Below are 22,497 nucleotides of genomic sequence, written 5' to 3' on the forward strand. Positions count from 1 at the left end.
TTGTAAATGAAACTTAGTAGAAATTATGACAAGATTTAAAAAGATATCTGACTGTTGTTATGCAAAATAAATCCTTCTCTTCCATCTATCCTAAGCCACCTCCTGTGCCCTCGTAACTCCTGCAGTGTTTTTATGAGTATGAAAACATATGTAAGAGTAATAATGATCTGTACTTCTCTTTTGCAGTGCAACAACAGAAGAACTTTGAATTAAAAGGAAACCTGCTAGGGTTTGTCTTCCATAATCTTTTTAAAATCTGCATGTGTATATATATATATATAGCTCCTGCATTTTTCAGTTTTCATTGTGACTCCTATATGTAAGAAAGCAAACTCTCGTCCCTGCTCTCTACAAAGAAACATGCCTTTATTCAGTACAATGCAGTGGTTTTATTTATGATGCATTTATTTTTTATTCCTTCCCTTTAAATGTACAAACTGTCCTTATGTCTAACAAACCTAAGAGCTGATAAAGGGCATGCCCATTACTATTACAAGTTGCTTTGTTTCTTCCTGTAATACACCCTACCTTGGCAATGCAGCCTCTCAGTTACCATTTCATTTGGCCTATAAATCACTCTGCAGCATGCAAAGCAACCACAAATGCAGAGTAAATGAGAGTCTGGCTTGACAAGTATTTTATATGGCACATTCCAAGGCTGTGCTTTGTAGTATTCATGTGTGCTTTATTCCTTTCAAGTGGAAATGATGAAATACGTAGAATTGTAAAACAAATAAATACATAAAGATTAGGAAAAAGGAAGGGATGGAGTGAGAATATTTATTTTTTCTAATGAAGATCTAAGGGATTTTAAAACAATCTGAGTTCTCAGCTTTGCAGCTTGCTGTCTGATTAATATAATAGAAAACCTTGATTTTTTAGACTTTGAGAAAGCTGTTTAAAGTATTTGATATGCTTGTTTCTAGAAATACTGTATCTGATGATATTAAAAAGAAAAACCCATTAAGAGATGGCAGAACATTAAAAAAAAACAGCATAGTATCATTTTAAACAATATATGTCCATAGCTATTCTGTTATTCAGAAATATGTAATTGCATTGTTTTTATACAGAGAAAAAAAAAAGTTTTTATGAAAGGCAAACAATTGAAAAGCAACGTGAAGAATGCTTAATGTCTTTTTGCCTATCAAAAAATAAGAAGGAACTTAACTGCCTGAAGGATCTTAACTTAGTCTAGCATACCATTGTTCTTTTGCTGTGTTAGGTATAGAAAACACGCCTTTTGTGTAATAATGGGAATAAGAATCTGCATCTTCTCTCTCCTGGCATGAAACTGCAACCTGACCATAGGTAAGTTGTTCAGCCTCTGTATCTTCCTTTTCTAAATGAGCAAGGAATGTGAGGAATGTTGTACTATCATAAAGTACTTAATGTTTCATTTGAATGATGCGTACTTTGGGTAGTAGTTTACATTTGGTTTTGCATTAATTTTGTGACACAGGTTTAAGAACTACTTAATTCCTTAGAACTATTTGTTCTGTAGCAATGTTTAGCATTTGATTAAATTTATATTAAAAATTAACATTCTCAGTGTCCTCTCCCAAATTCACATCCTGTGATTTCTCATTTTAAAGCAAAAATTCTATGCACAGCAAGATGTGATGTTTAGAGGAGAGTTCAATTTTTTCCTCTTTTCTATTAACATTGCAAGACCTGCAGATTTATATTCTGATTTAAATGCTTTTTAAATTTTTCTGTCATCTCACTTAAAACCTGAATATCTCACCACTATCACTTCACTTCTCTCAGCTCTCTGTTGATTTAGAGTCAATGTTTTTTATAAGGATGATTGATTTTTGTAGTCACAGAGAGTGACTACAAAACTACTTACAGCCTATAACAGGTATTTCCAGACATTTTTGGGGTTGCGATGAGGATCAGAGATTTGGTACGCTGTCCAAACCAGTCTTGCCACTCTGAAATCATATGTTTGTGTCAGTAGTGAGTATGGCTGGGCAGCTGGATGCGAACAAGTGCACAAGGTGTTCAGAATCACTTATGAGCCTGAACAGCTCTACTAATTTAGGTTTTAGATACAGAGTCAAATGATTAGAGGGTATTCTTATGCTGTACTCATTTCAGCTAAATTGTTACAGTATATTATAAAGAAAACATAAATTGCTAAGTAGCAGTAATGCAGAGGCACAACTTGATAAACCAAAGGACTGGGGGACACAATAGGATGCTGTTGCAGTGGTCAGTAAGCACACTATCCAATTGCTACAGGGATCTGAGTGGGAGAGTACAGGATGATTCTAAGTAATACTTCCTTTTGGATTTTGCCATCCCTTGTATATTTCTTGTGTCTATGCCTGTGAAAGCCTAAGACTTCAATTAGCTTAAATTTATATGTATGTATTTCTTTGCTTATCTTGGAGGTACTGAAGATTGCTGTTACTCGTACCTTTTGACTAGATATAACATACGAACAATGGACATAACACAAAAATAAGTTTAGATTTTCATACTATACTGGTTGTTCCATGAAAACCTGCAGCTCACAATGATCATTTGAGCACTGTAGGGTTTTGTTTCTTTCTCGTGGAATTGTTTTCTCTTTGTTACGTGTCAAGAAGTGCTAGTGCATTAGAAATAGTGCATACAACATTTTTTTGCCAAATGTAATTTCTTCCTATTGAAAATGACAGCTTTCCTGACAGTTTTATTAAGAGGCCAAAAAACTTCTAAGTGTTGTACTCCTGGTTCTTGTACATAAAAATAGAGAGGAGTAGCCATACCTTCAAGTTACCAGAATCTCTCAGGCTTTCAGATCTTCAGACTCTCCATAAGGACTTTTTATTCTTTATTCTGTAGAAGTAATTTGAGATCAAATGGTAAAGATTTTTATGTGGTCATTTAAAACTAAAAAACTCAAACAGCAATTGATTATAATATACTTTGTTTATACTAAATTTGGTGGTGTTTCGTATCATGAAACATCACATCATTTGTTGATGTTTCAGCTGCCATGACTGTTAGTTGAAACTAAAAGAAGTGATGTGAAAGCTGGGGAAATTGTGGTATGAAAGCAAGACAAGTTCTAGAAAATCAAGATTATAAAAGAACCTCCAGAGAACTTAGCAAAAAGCAGCATGTGTCAAGGACTCCAGTCCTTTAATATCAGTCTCTCAGTCCTTCTCTCTTTCACGCCCTGGTTGCTCTGTAAAGTCACAGAGGGAGGCTACGTACTTTTCCTAGCTCCTTGGCCTGGGTGTATACTATCACTTAATTTTGATTTCATGGTGCAAGAAGATCCAGACGGATGGAGTAACATCCACATACCCTGCTTCCCACAAAGAACTTTAGGCACAGGAACGCAACCAAAGTCAGCAGTGCAGCGTTTCAACAGGACAGCAATTTAGGGCACTGGAGATAGCCACAAACATGCAGCTTCTTTGATCACTCCTGACACTCGCAATCAGCCTTTCCCCTACTGTACACCCTCATTTGGCCAACTATCCTCTTTGCTCATAACAGTTTTTGATCTGATTACAGTAAGAGGGAATAAGATGAAAAGAAACAACGGTGAGGTTTTCTGACAGTACTTTTAACTATCTGGACTTCTGAGGCTATCTCCTGGTGAGAAGGCAATTTCCCCAATTCATCATTCTCATACATAACAGGGTATGGACAGCAAAGATCAGGATTGTGTCTGGTTTCAATATAGTGCCCCCTGCTCACCTTCTTATTCTCCCTTGACTCACTTACATCATCTCCTTTTTCTCCCCTCTGGCTCTTGAATTGCTTTCAGAATATGGTCTAAGGAAGATCCACCACCCTTAACTTTATAATTATATCAGCCTATCTCTTCTTTCTCTGGATAATCACTGTAACCATTTTGTGAGCAATTCACATGCCTAGTTCAGCCTTTCATATCTCACTCCTGTGTTCTTGCCTTAGCTTGGACATTTCCAGCTCAACATAGCTTCAAGAGAGAGCTTAGTCTCTTAAGATTTTCTGCTATTCTTCTGCCCTTGGGCACTCCAGAGCATACCGTCCTACCTATGACTCAGGTCAAACATCCGGCTGATCATGTTAACTCAGACTTCTTTCTAGTTCTTCATGCTAAGGCTACGTCTCTGTTAAAGGCTGCCTTCTGTATAATAACTTCCACACAATTATAAACCCTCATGCAAGTTCCTGTTACCTCACAGTTGGAGCACTGCTCCCGTTCTGCAGCCTGGAAAGGCAGTCCTGCCTTGCTCAGGTTGAACCAGCATGTTCCTACAAAAATGATCTTCCTATCCTGTCATTCTCTATAAAACCTTCCAGTGATTTCTCATTTTCAGTTACATTAAAAATAATCAATATTTTCAACCTGATAGCTGTGGGGTTCACTTTTTTTTTAGCGTTCAAATATTTTTAGTCCTTTTTAATTTTTTTTTATAGTTTTTTGGACTGTCTTTTCCTGCACCTCAATGATGAACTGAAGACTGTAGTGGATATGTAACTTTGCAAGTAGATTTATGTCACCTTCTCCAAACTGTGCTATGAAACATAATAGCCTGAGAGATGACTCCTCTGAAGGAAAACTGAGTTTGGGAGACTACTAATCGGTAGACTCAAAAAAAAAAATGCCTAGGCCTTAAGGTAAAATACAATTATTTGCTCATTCTTCCTAGATTGGCCTTCTGTTTCTAATATGTTTTTAAAGTGATCTATTGCATAATTTTCCCTTTACTGTTGACGATAAAAAGTCCAGGAATAGGCTGAAAAATAAGGAACAATACAAAGAAAATAAACAATGTACCCTTTTAACAATGAAGGAACAAAAAGGGTTTCAGTAAAGTAGAGAAATAAAACATTTAAAACTGATTTTATTTCAGAAATATTTCAGAATACAGAATTGGTAAGATAATTGAGGTTGCATTTTGCAAGAGTTTGGAGAGATTACTTCTTGGTTAAATCAGCCCTACTTATATTTAATGTGATTAATAATGACTTCAAAGTATATAACAACTTCTTTTACTAGAGAATTGCATCACGTGTGTATATCTAAATTTGCAAGTAAAATTATTGTCATAAGCAGATAGGAAAAATGTGTTCTCATTTCTAGTTGGTGTTTCATCAAAATCAGCCTAATCAGGATTTAAACTGAGGTTCCTGTACAGATTTCTTAAACATATGGATAAACTTATATTTAATCTATGTGTTATACTGGCACCTGAACCTGTTAAGTCTGTTGCAGTAGAGAAAGTCTAGAGGCCTTGTCAACACTGCTGGAGGGAGCACAACACCAGTTCCCCAACAGGCTGCTTCCCAGCTGCATCCAGAACTGGCACACCTCTGACAGCAGTGGGAGCTGCTGAATGAAAGGGACCAAGCTCCAGTCTCCACATGTCTATCTCCTGAACTAATACCTGTCTGTACCTGTCTTGCCTGTGATCCAACACTCAGCTCTCGCACCCATGGAACAGGCATGGGGACAAGGGTATTTATTTGTATCCTGGAGACATGCAGTGTCTTGTCTTACTCATGTCCTGAACCCTACTCACCCTTATTCAGTTCAGATTTATCAGTGAATCTATGTGAGTAGCATGTGAGTAAAATCAGCTTGTGTAAGCTTACTAGAGTCCTCTATGAAACAGGGCAATTACATTTCAACATTGCTTTACGGTCTGGATGTGAGTAACGTTTTGATAAGCCAACGTGATACTTCAGAAATGTGGACCTTCTCTGTGTAAACTGGCAATCTTCCTGTTGTAGTCCTTCCTGTTGCATTTTACACAGTCATCTGCTGGAAGTATCAGCAGAAGTATCTTATTTATTTCTGTCTGCCTAGGTGAACTGTGAGTGGTTATAGGAGAAAAAGTAGAAAAGAGCAATTCTATAAGTTATGATTCAAGACCAAAAACAAACTTAAGTCTAAACGCCGCAGCACTTGTCATTGTAACTTTAGCGTCTGTTTCTTTCAGAAAGACTTAGCAGGATGCAGTGAATAAATTATGGCCACCTCTCTTCTGTGTTATGAGAATAAGAGTAACAGGTGAGGTACACAGTACCCATTCTGAAAAGCTCTTCTGGTTAAGGTGGAATCCAAAGTCACGTTAAAATAGTTTTGGTTTATTTTCACTGAGCAATGAGGGATTGACATGCTACGAATATGCTGACCAGCTGCTTTGACTTGTGGAGGAGTTCCTTAGTAGTCTAGGAATGGATGGAATAGCCACTCTCTTTCTCAGGCAAAATTATAAAAAAATGAGTGTTGTGACCATCTCAACCGAAAGAACTCTGTATGCCTGGGGCTTTTACTCTGAGCTGGGTTTGTTACTCATTTTGCAACCTGAGAAGTGCAAATTAGCTTGACAGATTCAAAGGTTCTAATGCAGACTACAAGGAGTTAAGTGCATATATATTATGCTAAAATATATTTGCCTAGGTGTCAGTCTGAGTCCTTGTCAACACGTGACCATTGAATTGCATTTAAATTGCAAAGTCACGTATGAACTTGAGATATTTCTAACATGCCAACACTTAAAATTGTAGTCATTTATATTTAGATTTGGGAGTGTTTCTTTAGCATCTTAACTACTGCTTTGAGGCCTAATTTTAGACACACCCATCTAAAAATGTTGGCTTTGATTTCTTATTGTTTAATTTGCAAAAGGATGTGTTTTAAAAGTGCTTTAAAATCTTAGGATCAGAGAACTTCTATAATAATAATAAATTAACTGATTAATAAATTTTTAATGCACTATTTAAGAATAAGTCTTTTCCTGTTCTATTGTGTACCAGTTAGTTTGCTGCCTGTGCTTCACTCATCCTGGAAGTGAGAGAACAAAACCTTGTGCCTACATTGTAAATACAAAATTGGATTGGGGATGAAGATAGAAGAATCAGGATGAAAGTGCGAAGTACCTTTGTCAAACGAGATTTTTCTTTCTTCTCTGTATCCAAATTTAGATTGAAAACCATAGGTGGAAGGGAATCATATTTCCATTCAGCCTGCTGTTAGATGAGATGTATCCAACCAAAGTTTCACACTGTGAGAGAACTGTTTTGAAATGATAGTGCTAAGACTTTCTCTCCAGTTTTTCTTAACAACTTTGTACTTTTCAAGAACCCTGGCTGAGACATTTTAGTGATCTAGTACAACTTATCTACAGAATGCTGTTACAGTAGTGTATTTGTGTTGTCTAGTGTTTTATCAATGCTTTTACCAGGTAACAGTAGGATATTTAGAAGGATCTGATGTGGAGATCTTCATTTAATTATTTATTTATTTCCTGAAAAGGAACGTAAATTATGTACAAATTAAGCCCTGCCCTTTTTTGGCTCCCAGCCCAGCCACCAGCTACAAAGGAGCAGGAACAACAAAAGGAACTGAGCACACGTGAACATCTCAATGTTTGTCTAGAGTACCTGATGCCCTTGTGTTACTAATTGTCCAGCAAAGAGAAGTCTCACCATCTTACTTGGACAGGAAGCACGGGGATAACACTGACATCCAGGATTCTACCAAGGGTACTTACTACTTCTTTAGCTATTTTTAAAAATCTGAAATGTTTGACTAACTTTCTTTGGGGAAGTCATTTCTGCATTTCTAATATTTGAAATGCAAGTCGGGGAGCTAAGAAGAACTCACACTAAGTGAACTGCTTAGGACGTAACTATTCTCATGAATGCAAGGATGTAACAATGTGTAAGTAAGTCAGAATAGCTCCTCCAAAATCTAGAGAAACAAGGAAGCTACTGATTCTGGAAATATATATGTTTTTCTTATATGCAACTGTATACATTGAAAATTTTCTATATAACAATTTCCTAGTTCTATGAAGCTGACAAATGTACTAATTCTATTAGTGCTTTTTAAGAAATATTTCTGGCAAGATCTTCAAACTTGTGAGATGCTTTTTGATACAACCTCCATCTAACTTAAAACAAAATATAAGGAGATATTAATGACAGCTATCAGTTTTTAATTATATTCCAATTTAAAATATGTTTTAAGGGTATACATCACAAGTTTTACTTTAGTTGTCCTTACAGTGTACAAAAAGGTGCTTTTTTGTGGAAGAAAAGGTGAAATAATTTTATATGGATTAAAGCCACCGTATAGCATGATTTAGAGTTGCAAACTTAATTTTCCTTAGCAGGAGAAGTGTACCTGTTTTACTTTTATTTCCAATTTAAATTTAGTTTGGAAATATGAATTATTTTTCATTTTTTAAATGTCAGGATATTTTTCAACATAAGGAGCTCATAAGTTTCACTATGTTCTGCTATTCATTTCATTGAATTTAATGAGCTGACATTGTGTTGAAACCATAACAGAATGGAGAATTTGCTACTTCGTTCCCTGTGTCTGAAATCCAAAAAGTGAAGCAGAAAACAAGAAAAATGATAAAACCAAAATTATAAAAAATTAACTAGGCAATGGCAGAATAATCTGTAACTGCATTCTGTGGGATGCATTTTTTGTTGTTTTTCTAGTATTTCTTTGTCATGCTGGAAGTGATGCAGCTGGCAGTTGCCAATCATGGCCAATTCCGCATTCTCTGCTGAACCCTGGTGTAAATGACTGAGAGCAAACTTATGCCCAGCTGCTGTAAGATTTCTGCAAATAGTTTAAATACTTTTGTGCACGGGGATGTTGCTATCAGGACCTAATCCAACTATATAATAATCTGAATTGGGTTCATAATCCTAAATCAGAGTGGCAGGCACCCAGTTTGCAGCAACTTAGTTTGATTGATTTTAGGTGTATGTACTCTGGATTTCTGTTTGGAGATGTAAGAGCATAGATCCTAACGTGTAAAGACCACAAAAGGAATCAAGACAGTAGGGGCTGTCTAGGTAGGATAATTAACTGCAGTGATTTCTTGTAAGTATATTGTGATTTGGAATACCAGTCATTTCAATAGTAGAATTTGAGTACATTTTTAAAGGGAAGCAATTATTGTAGAATAAACTCACTTTTCATACAGAAGAAAGCATGCAGACAGGTAACTCTTCTGGAGTTGCTTATCCTAGATGATATTCTAATCAGTCTTCCCAAGTAGATGAACCCACAGAGCAAATGGCTTACCCGTTCTGTTACATGTCACTCTAGCTGTATATGAATGCCCTGGTAAAAAAAAAAAAAAAAAAAAGAAAAAAGAAAAAAAAAAAAGTTGTAAAGAACTGAACAGAAAATTAAATGTGTCATCTATGTAACAACAACAAAAAAGTTTTAAATGGTAATGAGTTATTGTCTTTACTGAATAACTGTGACCTAAACATGAAATAAAGTGGATTTAAAAAGCAGAATCAAGTCCTTTCTTTTATTCCTTTTCTAATTTGTTTTTTCCTGACTAGTAGGCTAACATCTATTTGACATTAATATATCAGAAGTAAGGGAGTCTTCAAAGATAAAATGTTTGATATACCAAGCATTCAAAAATATAATCATACCTGTTAAGGTCAGGTAACCATAATGTCTCTAAAATTCTATAATTTTTCTTTATATCTCTACATAACATGAAACTTGTGGGGAAGAGGAAAAGACTGTATCTTAATGTAAAAGTAGTCAGACACATTACTTATTGTACGTAGAAATATTGTCACCAAAACATTATACACTTTAAGCATGTTAAGGTAATAAAATATATATAAATAAAAATAGTACAGTCATTGTAATGTGAAACTTACTGAAATTGTCTAGATCCCAGAGTACTATGCAGGAATTTTCACAAGACCTTTTATCTTGCAGTTGTGATGCAAGAACGATATACAGAGGAGCTCCACAGGGGCCACCCGTGTGGGAGCAAACTAACTGAGCACACTGAACCACTGGTTAAAAGTAAAAAGACAGTGGTGACAGGAGGTGGAGGCTACCTGGGATACAATCTGGGATGTGCTCTTCTCAAGTCAGGCGTTGCTGTTGTTCTGTTTGATGTACGGAAGCCTAAGTGGGAAATTCCAAATGGAGCAGATTTTTTCAAGGTATGTTGAAATTACATATTTAACAGCATTGAAATAAAATCATACTGCTTCTAGGCATATTAGTATAGAAGGCAAGAATAGAGAGAATTCTTAGGAATTTTTTATAAAGGTTTTTCAGTAAATGCTTTTAATGAACATGGTAAGAGGTTCTTGCATGTATAAATAACTGATTAAGAGACAGTAAGCATGAGGAGTCCAAGTGGTCACTTCTCTCAGTTTCACCAGTGAAGTTCTGAAGAGTCCTGTATTGGGATTTGGTAGTTAACACATTCATATTGACCTAGATGAAGGAGTGACAAAGTTTATTGCTCAAGCAAGCTGTTTGGAGTAAAAAGGTGAGAGAAGGATGGTGAAATAATGATCACATACAGAGAATGAATTCCATGCAAAGAATGATTAAGAAAAGTAGCACTTTGCAGACTGGGAAAGAGATGACTTGGGAGTGGGAGAGATCTTCAAACTCTGAGAGGCATGGAGAGGCTTAGGGACTGACTATTCACTGTTCTTTCCAGTACAAGAAGGAAGGGCCATTAGATGGAATGAGGAATCGGTTCAATATAAACAAAAAGAGGTTGTTTTCTCATTCATGCAATGGGAAAAATGCTTGTACAAAGTCTTGCCAAAAGTTTACTTCTGTTGGAGATTATTAAATAGGTAAGTTAAGTTAGACTCAAGAAATCTTCTGAATTAAAATACTTGGAGACTGGAAGAATATCCTAGAGTAAAATGTCACGTGCTCGCCCTGTTTCTGCTCTTGCCAGGGCATCCGCTTATGAGCACTAATGCTTTTTGATTCCTAACCATTCAATAAACATATTTATTATGTCTGGAAAATGGAGAGAACAAAAGAATCAAATATTTTGTGGTTCACAACGCTGTTCTTATGTTCATTTTCATAAACAGCTTTTACAGAATGTGGATAGAATATTGACAAGGAACCATTCAAAAACTATGGGTTTGATTTGTTAATGATGTAAACCCAAATAATTTGATTTGAGTTGGTGCATTAGTGCCAATTTACAACTTTTTAAAGTTAATGAAGAGATCAGACTCAAATAGTCTTCTGAGAACAGTTGTTTTAGAATTTAATGTAAAAAAATAAATAGTATAAAGTATGGGTGAATTACCTAGAAAATAGAACTACAGAGTAAACAAAGAAATAGGTCACCTCAGAGATCTGAGCCTTGATCAGTGATTTGGAGATTGCTAATATTATTTATACTGTTTAGCTATTTCAGCATTTGATTGAAGGTAGGAAGTGTAAGTCACCATAATTGTGAAATACTTCCACAACCTCAAATGAAAAGTTGAGTTAAAAACCGATTGGATGATCTCTTAATCTTACCTCTAGCTGTGTATTTTGTGATCATTCTATCAATTTCATCACAGTAAATTAAATAATATCTAATATTTTAAAATCTCATAATTCATTAAAGAAGTGCAATTTTTAATGAAACCTGTATGTATGTGGAGTATTATTCATATAGTACTACCTGGTATGCAAAAATGCAGTGTAATGTTCTATACACTGAATAGCATTTGTTACTAGATACTGTGTGTGTATTTAAACAGTCCAGCATTCATGTCATAATGCGATCATAATACCACACTAACTTATACAGTATTAAATGCATATAGTGTGTACTCTTCAGTTTTAATCCTGTACAAAACTGTAATTAAAGTTGTCATTCCAAGCACTTAAAATAAAGCATATATGGGCAACGAGACATTTGTCCAGATTGCACAAGCCGGATCTGAAGGTGTGCTTGCTAACAGAAAAGGGGTTCTCTTATTTGGTGATTCCTTGGTAAACATCTGAACCCTCCCTGTTATGATTTATTGTCATTTGGGCTTGATTCTCTAGCCCTCAAGCATATGCTGCTCCCATTCAAGTTCAACAAGTTTTGCCACCTTGCAGGACTAAGCGTGAAAATACCCGTCTTAATTGGGTCCAACAAGAGTCATCTTTGTTTTGCAACAAAATACTAACAAAATTCTTAGTCATGGATTTTCCTCCTTGTTAATGATGTTTTAATTAATGTTAATTGGGGATTGTGAAAAATAGATTAGAATGACTTGAGATTTTTGTTAATGTCCACAGTTAATATTGATTGTATGGAGAATGTAATGAGCTTTACCAGTCAAAACCCATTTTTTTCTCATTTTACAGGGTGATGTGAGGGATTATGATGCAGTGTTCAAAGCATGTGAAGGGGCTGACTGTGTTTTTCATGTGGCTGCTTGTGGAATGTCAGGATTAGAACAAGCAAGTACAATTTTCCTAACATTTTCTCTTTTTATTCTTGTGAGAGGAGAGATCTGTCTCCATACAGGACTCAAGAGTGTGGTTAAAGGATTTTTATGTGAGACAGAAGTTGGTTAGAAAGGTCAAGTCATCCATGCAGGGAACGAGGGAGGTGTTCCTTAAGTAATAAATGTCAAAGCATGAAACTAATGTACTACTCAGACCAGAACATGACGATAAAAATGAAAACTGCTAGAAATCACTGTATGTCAGAAAGACAGAGAACTGTAACACACATACAGAAAAAATGCTAGAGCTATTCTAGATCTAGCAATTGTAACAATTGTATTGTGAATGTGACTTGATAAATTAATTAGATTTTGTGCAAACTTTATTTCTAGCTTCAAAAAAAAGAACAGATTGAATCCATAAATGTTGGTGGCACAAAAATAATAATTGATGGTATGTACCTAGACTTTCTTTCTTTGCATCTGAATTTTGTAATTTTCTTTGCAACTGAATCAACTGAATTCAAAAAACTTCTAATTGGATTTTTCCAGTGATCACTTGGCAGTTAAAAGAGGCTCTTGCCTCTTTAGTCTCAGAGTATGATGTAAAGTTAGGTGTGCAGAACTCTGATACATACAACAGACTTAAAATATTTCATCCTTCTAATGAAGCAAGTTAACTCTTTAGATGGAATGAAACTCAAGTCCCATTAAAACTGGTATATTTGCCACTGCTTTGGATTGAGGATTGGTTTTCAACCACGACTTAATTCCATGGCAGACCAACTTAATTTTTCTCCACTGAATAGTGAAGGGACAAGATAATCAGTACATGGAGGAGAATTTATCTTCTTTCCTCACAGAAATATCATGAGAGATATTGTACTGTTTGTTGTATTGTAAACATTTAGGTGCTATAGAAATCCTAAGTATATTTAGCTATTATGTTACCAAATTAATATGTCATTGTTTACCCCTATCTAAATATGACTCCTTTCTAGTATATACTGGTTTTTAACTAATGTCTCAGAAAAATGTCAACAGATTTCCTTTTGTATATTAAACTCCAGAAAGAACGTTTCAAAGTGTATTGTAAATGCCAAAGCTACTTTCTCTTTGCTTTTCCCTCAAAACCTAAAAGGCAAAATGGCAAAAAGCAAAATGGTAAAAGCAGTTTTATTTTAGACCCATTTTCATGCTGCCTGTAGTTTACTGTGGTTATTACTGAAAAAAAAGCCAGAACAATTAAAGTGAAGTGTTAGGCAAGTAAGGGTCTAAACAAGCTAAAGAGAAAAATTTGCTACATATTCCTGTATTCTTGCTCAAACCTCTGAACCTACAGAAACATGCCCTGCCATATTTCCCATAGGCTCCCAATGAAGTAAGAATCTGGGAGGATTGTGAACCATTGGAGTTACCATTTAACCTACATTTTAATAACACATTTTATTATTGTTTTTTCTTCTAAATATTTACAACGGTATTTTAATTCTTTTCAAAATGAGCCAGGAAGCCAATTGGTCTGACTGCTGTGTAGATTCTAAAAAATATCTCCTAACTTTGTAAATATTAACTCACTAAAACTTTAGAAACATTGCTAAATCAAAAGAAAATTACTGTTATTGAGTTTGCAATGACATATGCAGCAGAATTTAGACATCTTACTCTTGACTGGAATCCATAATTAAGACTGTTTTGGAAATAATACTAATTTCATTTGTATTTAACATATTACTGATTATACACTGACAGTGTAGGTTTCCTGCTAACATTTGTTAGCTATTTGTCACTTATGAATGATTTGACACAAATAGAGTTTTGTCACACACACACTGGAGACAGCTAGCACACTTTATTGTATGGCTACTTGCCTGCAGGGATATCCATGAAACAGTGGGACCAGAAACAGAACTGCTTCCTGCTCACTGCTGAAATAAGGGCAAAAATAATTGTCTGCAGACAGGCTGCTGTCCACAGTACTACCCCTACAAAGAAGCAAAGGGTTTTCAATGCTGTTTGATCACAAGATCGTACTCATCTCCTTTTTATTCATCTCATAAAATGAGTATGTTTTAAGAAATGTTTCAAAGGAAAGGAGGATTTTTTTCCCTGCCAAGAGATTTCCTCTACCCAACTGATGACTAAAATCCCGTGGAGATATGATAGCTGCAAGTATATAAAACGTTTGGTGACCACAATACATAATATTAAAACAGCAAATATTTGGGATGAAAAATTCCACCTGAATGAAAGATTCTATTATATTAAATGATAAATTAATGTTAAAAATAAAATATTATGTTTTCTGTAAATGTAATGCTTGTTTGCAAAAAGAGTTTTCCAGTTCATATGTTGTTTCTCACTCTTTATTTTTGTTACAAACAATATATTTTGTATGCCATTGTAGTCTGCAAACAAAGAAATATCCCTAGACTGATATATACCAGTACAGTGAATGTGGTATTTGGAGGGAATACTATTGAAGAAGGAGATGAAGAAACTGTGCCATATTTTCCACTGGAAAAGGTATTTTGTTTGTGTGATGTCATGGCATTTGCTGTACTCTGAAGGGTAGATTAGGTGAAGGCTGGTCTGGAAGCAGAAGCTGTTTTACTATAGCTCAGTTTAAATTCTATGAAATTACTTTTCATTAATAAAAATTGACCTGTGGTCAATGAAGAGATACTTGAATCATAGTTACTTTAACGTGCTGTAACCAGGGGATGTTAAAATACCTGAAATGATTAAGAAAAGTGGAATCTGACATTTAACAAGAAAATTTTTACAGGAAGGGCTTTCAGGGAACCATCTGTTATGTAAATATTGAATGTTATGGCCCCTATGAGCATTTGCACTGAAGAATATTACAAAATATTGAATTCCACAACTTTATGCACACTCATTTTTGCTTCTTTGAAGTTCCTAAACCTTGCTTTCTTGCTGCCTTCTTACATCACCTCACACTCTGAAATGCTATTTCCTTCTTTACTATGATCATTTAGGGAATGCTTTCTAGCTGAAATCTGGAGCTCAGTGCATTCTGGCCACTCTCATCATTTGTTTGTTCTTTCCTTCTCCCAGCACACTGCCTGCAGTTAAGAGCTATAATTTTAGTCTATACATCCAGTGTCCAGGAATCTTAAATAGGATTGACTACTACTCAATTAGTGCCTCCCAAAATATTTAGTTGGAAATGTCAGTTTATGCAAAGCCTGCATGGCACTTCAGACTTCGAAGAAAACATTTCAGGAATTTGCAATTAGTTTTGTGTGTCTGAGCCCTAATCATATGTTTTCTCTGATGGTGACCATGAAATAGCAACCAGCAGAGGCAGATGGGGCTGGAAGGAAGGTGGAGCAGATGGATTAAGCCACCTGAGAGTATAAAGACGAGTAAAGAGAGTATAAAGATGGTGTAAATTTTAGCTATAGTTTTCAATATAAAGCATGACAATACAAAATTCAAGAGTCTTATAAATAACCTTCTGTGTCCAGAATCCTATTTAATACATTTGGGTACTTTTTTTTAACGTTAATAGTAGAGGATACAATTGGGAGATAATTATTTATAACTGTATAATTATAAATAATTATAATTGTATAAAATATAATTATTTGTAATTATATGAATAGTTTCAATAGGAAATTGAAACATTTTTTGGAACGGCTAAACCATTCATTTCTTATTTAAGTTATTGTTTTAAAAATTCCAATTTCAAAACAAAATTATATTACCAAAGAGAATATTTGACTTGATATTAATTTTTTTTCAGTACATCTAGCACAAAAAGTTACATAATTCTTTTTGTCACAAGAATCTGTCTCTCCAAATATATATCTGTGCCGTATCTTGTTGTTATTTCTAGTCTGATTTTACTCAGCTGATGTCTACAAGCTGGCTAGATTTAGAGGTTGTCAGGTATAAACAGTAAATTTGCCTTCACAAATACAATAACGTTGATTAGAATGTTGATCATATTCTGCCTTTCTTTATAGCATTTTAATCATTATTCTAGAACGAAGGCAATTGCAGACCAAATGGTTCTTGCTGCTAATGGAACCTTACTCAAAGGTACATCTAAAACATTTGGGTTTTTCCTATCATCAGTAGTGCTATTGCTTTCTCTGTTTACTGATTTATCAATATATAGTATATTTAAAATTAACTGAAATAATCCTACCTTTAGTGGACAAAGATTTTTGTGTGTGCATACTCAGACACATATGAGATTGTATACAAACAACTGATGGGAAAATTCGGCAAATTTAACCTTAATTGTTCAAAACATTTAAAAAATTTAACCAACTTTACAGCAAATATAGGACTTGTGCTTTTATTACCCATTCTGTCTATCACTTTGAGCTTCTAAGCGCTAAGCACTGTCCGGTAAGGTCATTCTTATAATTCCAAAGAGCTTGCTGGTATCTTGCAAGAATAATTGCTGCTTCTTAAACAGATTGGCAATATCAGGGCCATGTTGACTTCTAAAGTCCTGTGTTCATGAATAGCTGTCACTAAAATCTGTCTGTATATGGCAAGGGAAATATTTATCCTTGCTTTTATGTACATATTTTGCTACTGTTACCAATTTCTTTGAACTGAAATTTGACAAATAAACATTACATGTGGATGCAATTTTAGCATCCTTGTTTAACTACTGAGCAAATGCCTGCCACATGTTAAACTTGCCCACACGAAAGTTGGATTTGTGCCTATTCCCACTGTACTTAATGATTGACAGGTAGAGTTTAAAGTATTAATTTGAATTTAGAATATTGTAACTAATTTGAAAGCCTCTGTTTAAGAGACCTCTTCCATTCCTTTGTGATGCCATCAAGCTGCAAGCAAGCAAGGTGTCTAAATATAGTGAACTGAATGATATTCCAACACTGCCTGTGTTTAGAATTATGAAGTATTTTATAAACTTTTACCTATAACAAAAACAAAAAGTCATTCAAGCACAAGGCATAGACATAGGATAATTTGATTTGTCCTGTTCCTAGTCAAACTATTCTGTGGTCAGAGGGATTCAGTTTTCAAGGCTGCTAAAATTGGATCTTTCACTACTATTGAATTCAATTTTATACAGAGATGAAAACAAGTTACTAAGAGGCAGTATCATGTAGAATGGCCAGACTGATCTTTTACTTTCACAATGTAAAATTCAGACAATATATGTGGTTTGCCTGCCATATGTTGATATCAAAGCTATATGAAAATCACATTTTGTTCTCTCCCCAAGGAGGTGATAAGCTCCATACTTGTGTGCTTCGTCCACCAGGCATATATGGACCAGAAGAGCAGCGCCACCTGCCACGAGTAGCTGTATGTGTTATATAGTCAGCTCTGGAGGACACTACAACTAGTTGTAAGGGCATAACATGAGAGGAAGTACCTTGACTACAGGTCTTAACAATTCTTCCAGAAAAAGTGTAATGAAAGCTTGGTGACGGGTCATGTGATGCATGATAACAACTAGCACGATATGGGCAGTGTAGCAATGGAAAGGACCAAGCTCTGCTTTTAAATTAAAAGAAAAAAAAAAGTATAGGTGGAATGCAATGTTAGAATATCTAGGATTGAATCCCCGATCATTTAATGAAAGTAGTATTTTAAAATATATTTCCTAGCTTCAGAACAGTACAGTCTCAAATACTGTTATGTCATTCTATTTTACCACTACATATCAGTGCAACCGTCCTTGATTTATAAAACCATCAGCTCGTTGTTTTTTTCTTGTGCTGTAATTGTGCACAAGTATAGAAAATTCTAAGCATTCAGGATGAGACAAAATGAATAAGTTATTCTGCATAATAAAGAGAAACACTTCACATAGTTCTTTCTTTTTTCTTTTTTTTTTTTTTTCCTTTTCTGTTTATACAGATAAATATCCAGCGGAGACTATTTAACTTCAAGTTTGGGAATCATAAAGTTCAGATGAACTGGGTTCACATAGGAAACCTAGTACAAGCTCACTTATTAGCTGCTGAGGCTCTCACCTCTGAGAAGGATTATGTAGCAGTAAGTAAATGGTATAAGTACCCTATCCCAGTATCTTTGGCTCTCCAATAAGTTTCTTTTCTGTGCTTTGAGATCAAAAGTTCTCCAAAAGGTTATAGAATCATTAGTGTTGGAAAAGCCCTCCAAGATCATCTGGTCCAACCATCACCCTACCACCAGTGTCATCCCCTAAACCATGTCCCTAAGCACCACGTCCAACCTTTCCTTGAACACCCCCAGGGATGGTGACTCCACCACTTCCCTGGGCAACCTGTTCCAATGCCTACCGTACCAAATTCTCAAAACTGGTGTGCAGCTTCACACCTTAAAAAGCTGTTTATTAATATTCTGTCAGTGTAGCTACCTCTGTTAAATTCATGAAGATAATTCTGTCCTCTACATATCGTGAGAGACTAAATGATCTAACAATTGCATTGCTACAAAGTGAAACCAAGCTCTGATCTACATTACAACATCATTAATCCTTGGTATCTCTACTATCACCATGGGGTTACAAAAAAGTATGAGACTTGTTTGAAATCACAATGAAGTTCAATTAAGGTAGTTTGTTGAGCTGCTTTGTGTATATTCACTGAATGTATGCTGGTATGCTATTCACAAAATCAACAAAGATAGGTGGGTATGAAAAAGAAACAAAATGCCATCCTATGTATAGTGGTTTTCTAATTGCTTTTTCTGTTTCTTTAACAGAGTGGACAGGCATATTACATACACGATGGTGAAAATGTCGTATTTTCTGAATGGATAGTCCCTTTAGTATGTATTGAACACACATTTAGCTTTAATTGAACATACATGCCCTATTCAATTAGTTAACTAAAAGACTGTACTAACTAATTGAAGTCCAATGCACATTAATTACTGAATTATCTAACATTGAACTTAAAATCTGTCCTTTTCTCCTAGCATATTCCAAAATTCCACTGGTTTTAAGGAAGTTTTGCATGTGCATATCTATGGAGTTTGGCCCTTATTATTTTAAGAGAATTTAGCTAAGAGGTATCTCATAGTGCACGAAAACTTCTACTATTAGTATCTGGGAGATGGTTTATAGCCATTGGTTAATTCTCTGTTATGCTATCTGCTGCAGCACAAAAGAGAAGGCCATTTAGAGTCACATCTTAAAAGATAAAATGAGGCAACATTATAACCAGCAGGCTGGGATTTTAGGAACTTGCTTAAGTTTTGATCTTGCAATGCCAACACAGAAAAGACTTCCAGAAAGCTGACTTCAGGAGAACTATGGGCCTGTATCTAATTATAGTTAAGTATTCCCATCTCAATTACTGGCTCCTTGGAAATAGCATTGTTTCCTATTCACCATCCAATTCAGTTTGAAGGGTGTGAGGTGGACACCAAAGTAGTTGTGGGTTTCAATTGTATTTCTTACTACCAGTATTGATAGGAAGATTAACTGGAAAAGTTTAGATATATTTTATCAATATTCATTTGTCCATTTTCATGCTTCATAGACACCCTCAAATCAATACAAATTCTCTGTTATTCTTTTCTCTTACACCCTTTCTAGTTTGAAAAATTAGGCTATAGGAAACCCTGGATACATATTCCTGTTCTCCTGGTTCACATAGCAGGTAAAATAATGAACTACATACTTGATTATTATGCTATTTTAATTTTTTCCTTATGTCTGTAAAGCTGTTTAATGGTTTTATAAGATTCAGGGCCCAAACTGTAGAACTTATCTAACTTAGCATTATTATAATTAATACAATAATCACTTATGCCATTTGGCATTAATAGTAGCAGATAAGGTTTAAAGGCTATTAATAAACTGAGTTCATCATTTACTTTATAAATTAAATACTGCCTTGCAGTATCTTCATTGCATCCTCTGATATCACTATGAATTATAGGATGTGCAATGTCAGCATTATCTTAGTTTATTGTTATCCAGCTGTCTCATTAATTAATTTTCTTTTTTACAGCCACTGTGATGGAGTATCTGCACCTGGCACTAAAGCCAGTTTTTATCTTTACACCTTTCTTGACAAGGAATGAGGTAAATATTTAAAGACAGGGAATGTTTATATATTTTTGATGAAAATTCTCATGAAATATGTGATACACCCTCTGTACAGATATTAGAGCTCTCTTTTTCTGCTCAGGGCTTAGCTTATTCTGGGCATAGGCAGTCTTTTTGTAGCCTCATTTTCCATGCCATCCTGACTACCTCTTATAAAATCATAAGAAATTAATCTGTACTTGAAGACTAGGTGATCCAGGGGGCAATGTAGGGGTGCAAGACAGAGCAACTGACATGGAGCTGGCACGAGGATAACAGGCACTTCACTGTTTCCAGAGAGCAGTTGTATACTGTGGAACTGATTGTTAAAGGAAGGTGGTCCAAGAATTCAGAGCAAGGATTTTAGTTCAGTGTGGTAGCAGTAATAATATAGGGCTAGCCAATAACTAAAAAGTCCATTAAAGTAATATAAAAAAGTATAAAAAAAAAAAAAAGTAAAATATAAAAAAGTAAATTAATATAAAACAAATCAAAACACTTTAATCTGTCATCTAGTTTCTTACTGTATTGTACCAGCAACATAACAGGACACTGAAGGAACTGAATGGACCTTATTAACTTACACTATAGCTTTTCAGTTATTCCACAGTTTATCTATCTGTTTTTATTTCTACATTAGTTCTCCATCTGAAGCAGAAATCATTGAGGCTGTGCAACTTGAGCACTTTTACAGGTACCCTGCTTTTAGACATGGAGGATATAATCATCCAATAGGGCATGCTTTCCATTCCTTATATGTGCATTTCTGCACAGCTGAGAAGCCACACCATTCTCCCTCAATAGTCATCCAATTCCATAACATATTTCTGTGTACAGATGAGCCAGTTTGAGTGAAGTGCATTGTTTTGTTGCATAGGATTTCCTTAATTCTGTCTTACTTTCTTACTTGTAGATCGTAAATTCACAAGTGAGAAGTAAGTGTGATAAACTGCTTTTCCACCCAGTCCACAAAGAATGTTGTAACACAACTTCGGCTTTTTATCTGTCAGCTACATAAACTCATTCTATTAGCTCTGAACAGAATCTGACTCCAAAATATGTACATTTTTGAGTGTCTATCTTTATTCATGTTTTTAATTCCATTGTAATATCATTGATAATGTATTTTCATCCAAGTTCTAAAAAAACAGATATTAAAGTTACTTCCATAACTGTCCTTTTGGATTCTAGGTATGGAACGTTACTGTAACTCACACTTTCCGAATAGATAAAGCACGAAATCAACTTGGTTACAAACCAAAGAAATTCTCATTAGCTGATTCTGTGGATCATTATCTTAAAACAAGACCTATTTGCCAAGAAGATCACACATTCCTTAAAATGTTGTTTGCTTTTGGCCTTTTATTAAGTTTGATGATTCTTTATTTCTTCTAAAACCAAATAGCTACCCACCTGTTCCAGAAAAACTAATTTTGTTTCTGAGTATTAATGATCTGGTCATAGTATATTCCTCAGTCACTATGGAATTTATTGTTCTTATTCCTTATTCTTATCACTGTGATGACTTCTCTCTGATCTTAAAAACAAACAAACAAAACTGAAAATGCGAGAACATATCAACATATCAAGAACATATCAAGAAATGTTCTCATAGGACAAAAGCAAAGGAGTGTCACAAAATCAAAGGAGTTCACCACCAACGGGTGCAGGAAGAGTTTTAATGAATCTTCATAAATGATTACTTCATACTGAGAATATCTTTCTAAAAATGATAATCCAGGAGCATAAGAAATTGGAAGAGGAACCATTGTAGCACTGCAGTGTTGTAGCAAGGTGGTGGCCCTAATGAAGAAACTGCTCTGATGAAGCCGCTGCTACAGCTGTGTGAGGAATTATGAAGACCTGGGAAATATATATAAAAAAATAAATAAAAGTAAATATTTATATAATATCTCTATGTATCAGGTGGGAGAGGACTGAATGTCATATTTATGTGAAATAGTTTGTTGTTCAAAACCTGTGTAAAAGATGTAATAAAGTATCATTACACGTGTTTGTAAATGAAATATTTTTTTGATGCAGTAATAAATCATAACTGAACCAGCTACTGTTTTTAAGAAGTCTGTGCAAAGAGAGAGGGATGACACGTAAGACTGCTGGAGTTCAGCAAGGAGTTACTGCTGCCTCTCCTTGTAAATGAAGCCAAGTCATGCTATCCGTAACCCTGTACCAGCGCTGGTATGCTGCTCGCTCAGTGACTTGCCACTGCAGTGTCAGCAGGCAAACCAAGCAGT

At 35.1% G+C, this 22,497-nt stretch overlaps 1 protein-coding gene across 1 annotated transcript; it reads left to right on the plus strand.

Moving 5' to 3' along the window:
- Positions 1–152: 152 nt before the first annotated feature.
- LOC309884115 (putative short-chain dehydrogenase/reductase family 42E member 2) lies at positions 153–21,908 on the plus strand. Its single transcript, XM_082772809.1, has 13 exons — positions 153–229; positions 1,226–1,311; positions 9,713–9,945; positions 12,116–12,211; positions 12,592–12,652; positions 14,606–14,724; positions 16,194–16,269; positions 17,441–17,523; positions 18,082–18,219; positions 18,910–18,975; positions 19,748–19,811; positions 20,166–20,239; positions 21,434–21,908. The coding sequence occupies exons 3-13, from the start codon at positions 9,718–9,720 to the stop codon at positions 21,635–21,637; spliced, it is 1,209 nt and encodes a 402-aa protein (XP_082628935.1). The 5' UTR covers positions 153–229; positions 1,226–1,311; positions 9,713–9,717; the 3' UTR covers positions 21,638–21,908.
- Positions 21,909–22,497: the final 589 nt, after the last annotated feature.

The sequence above is a fragment of the Aythya marila genome (genome assembly GCF_965140915.1).
Source record: "Aythya marila genome assembly, chromosome: 15".
Lineage (NCBI taxonomy): Eukaryota > Metazoa > Chordata > Aves > Anseriformes > Anatidae > Aythya > Aythya marila.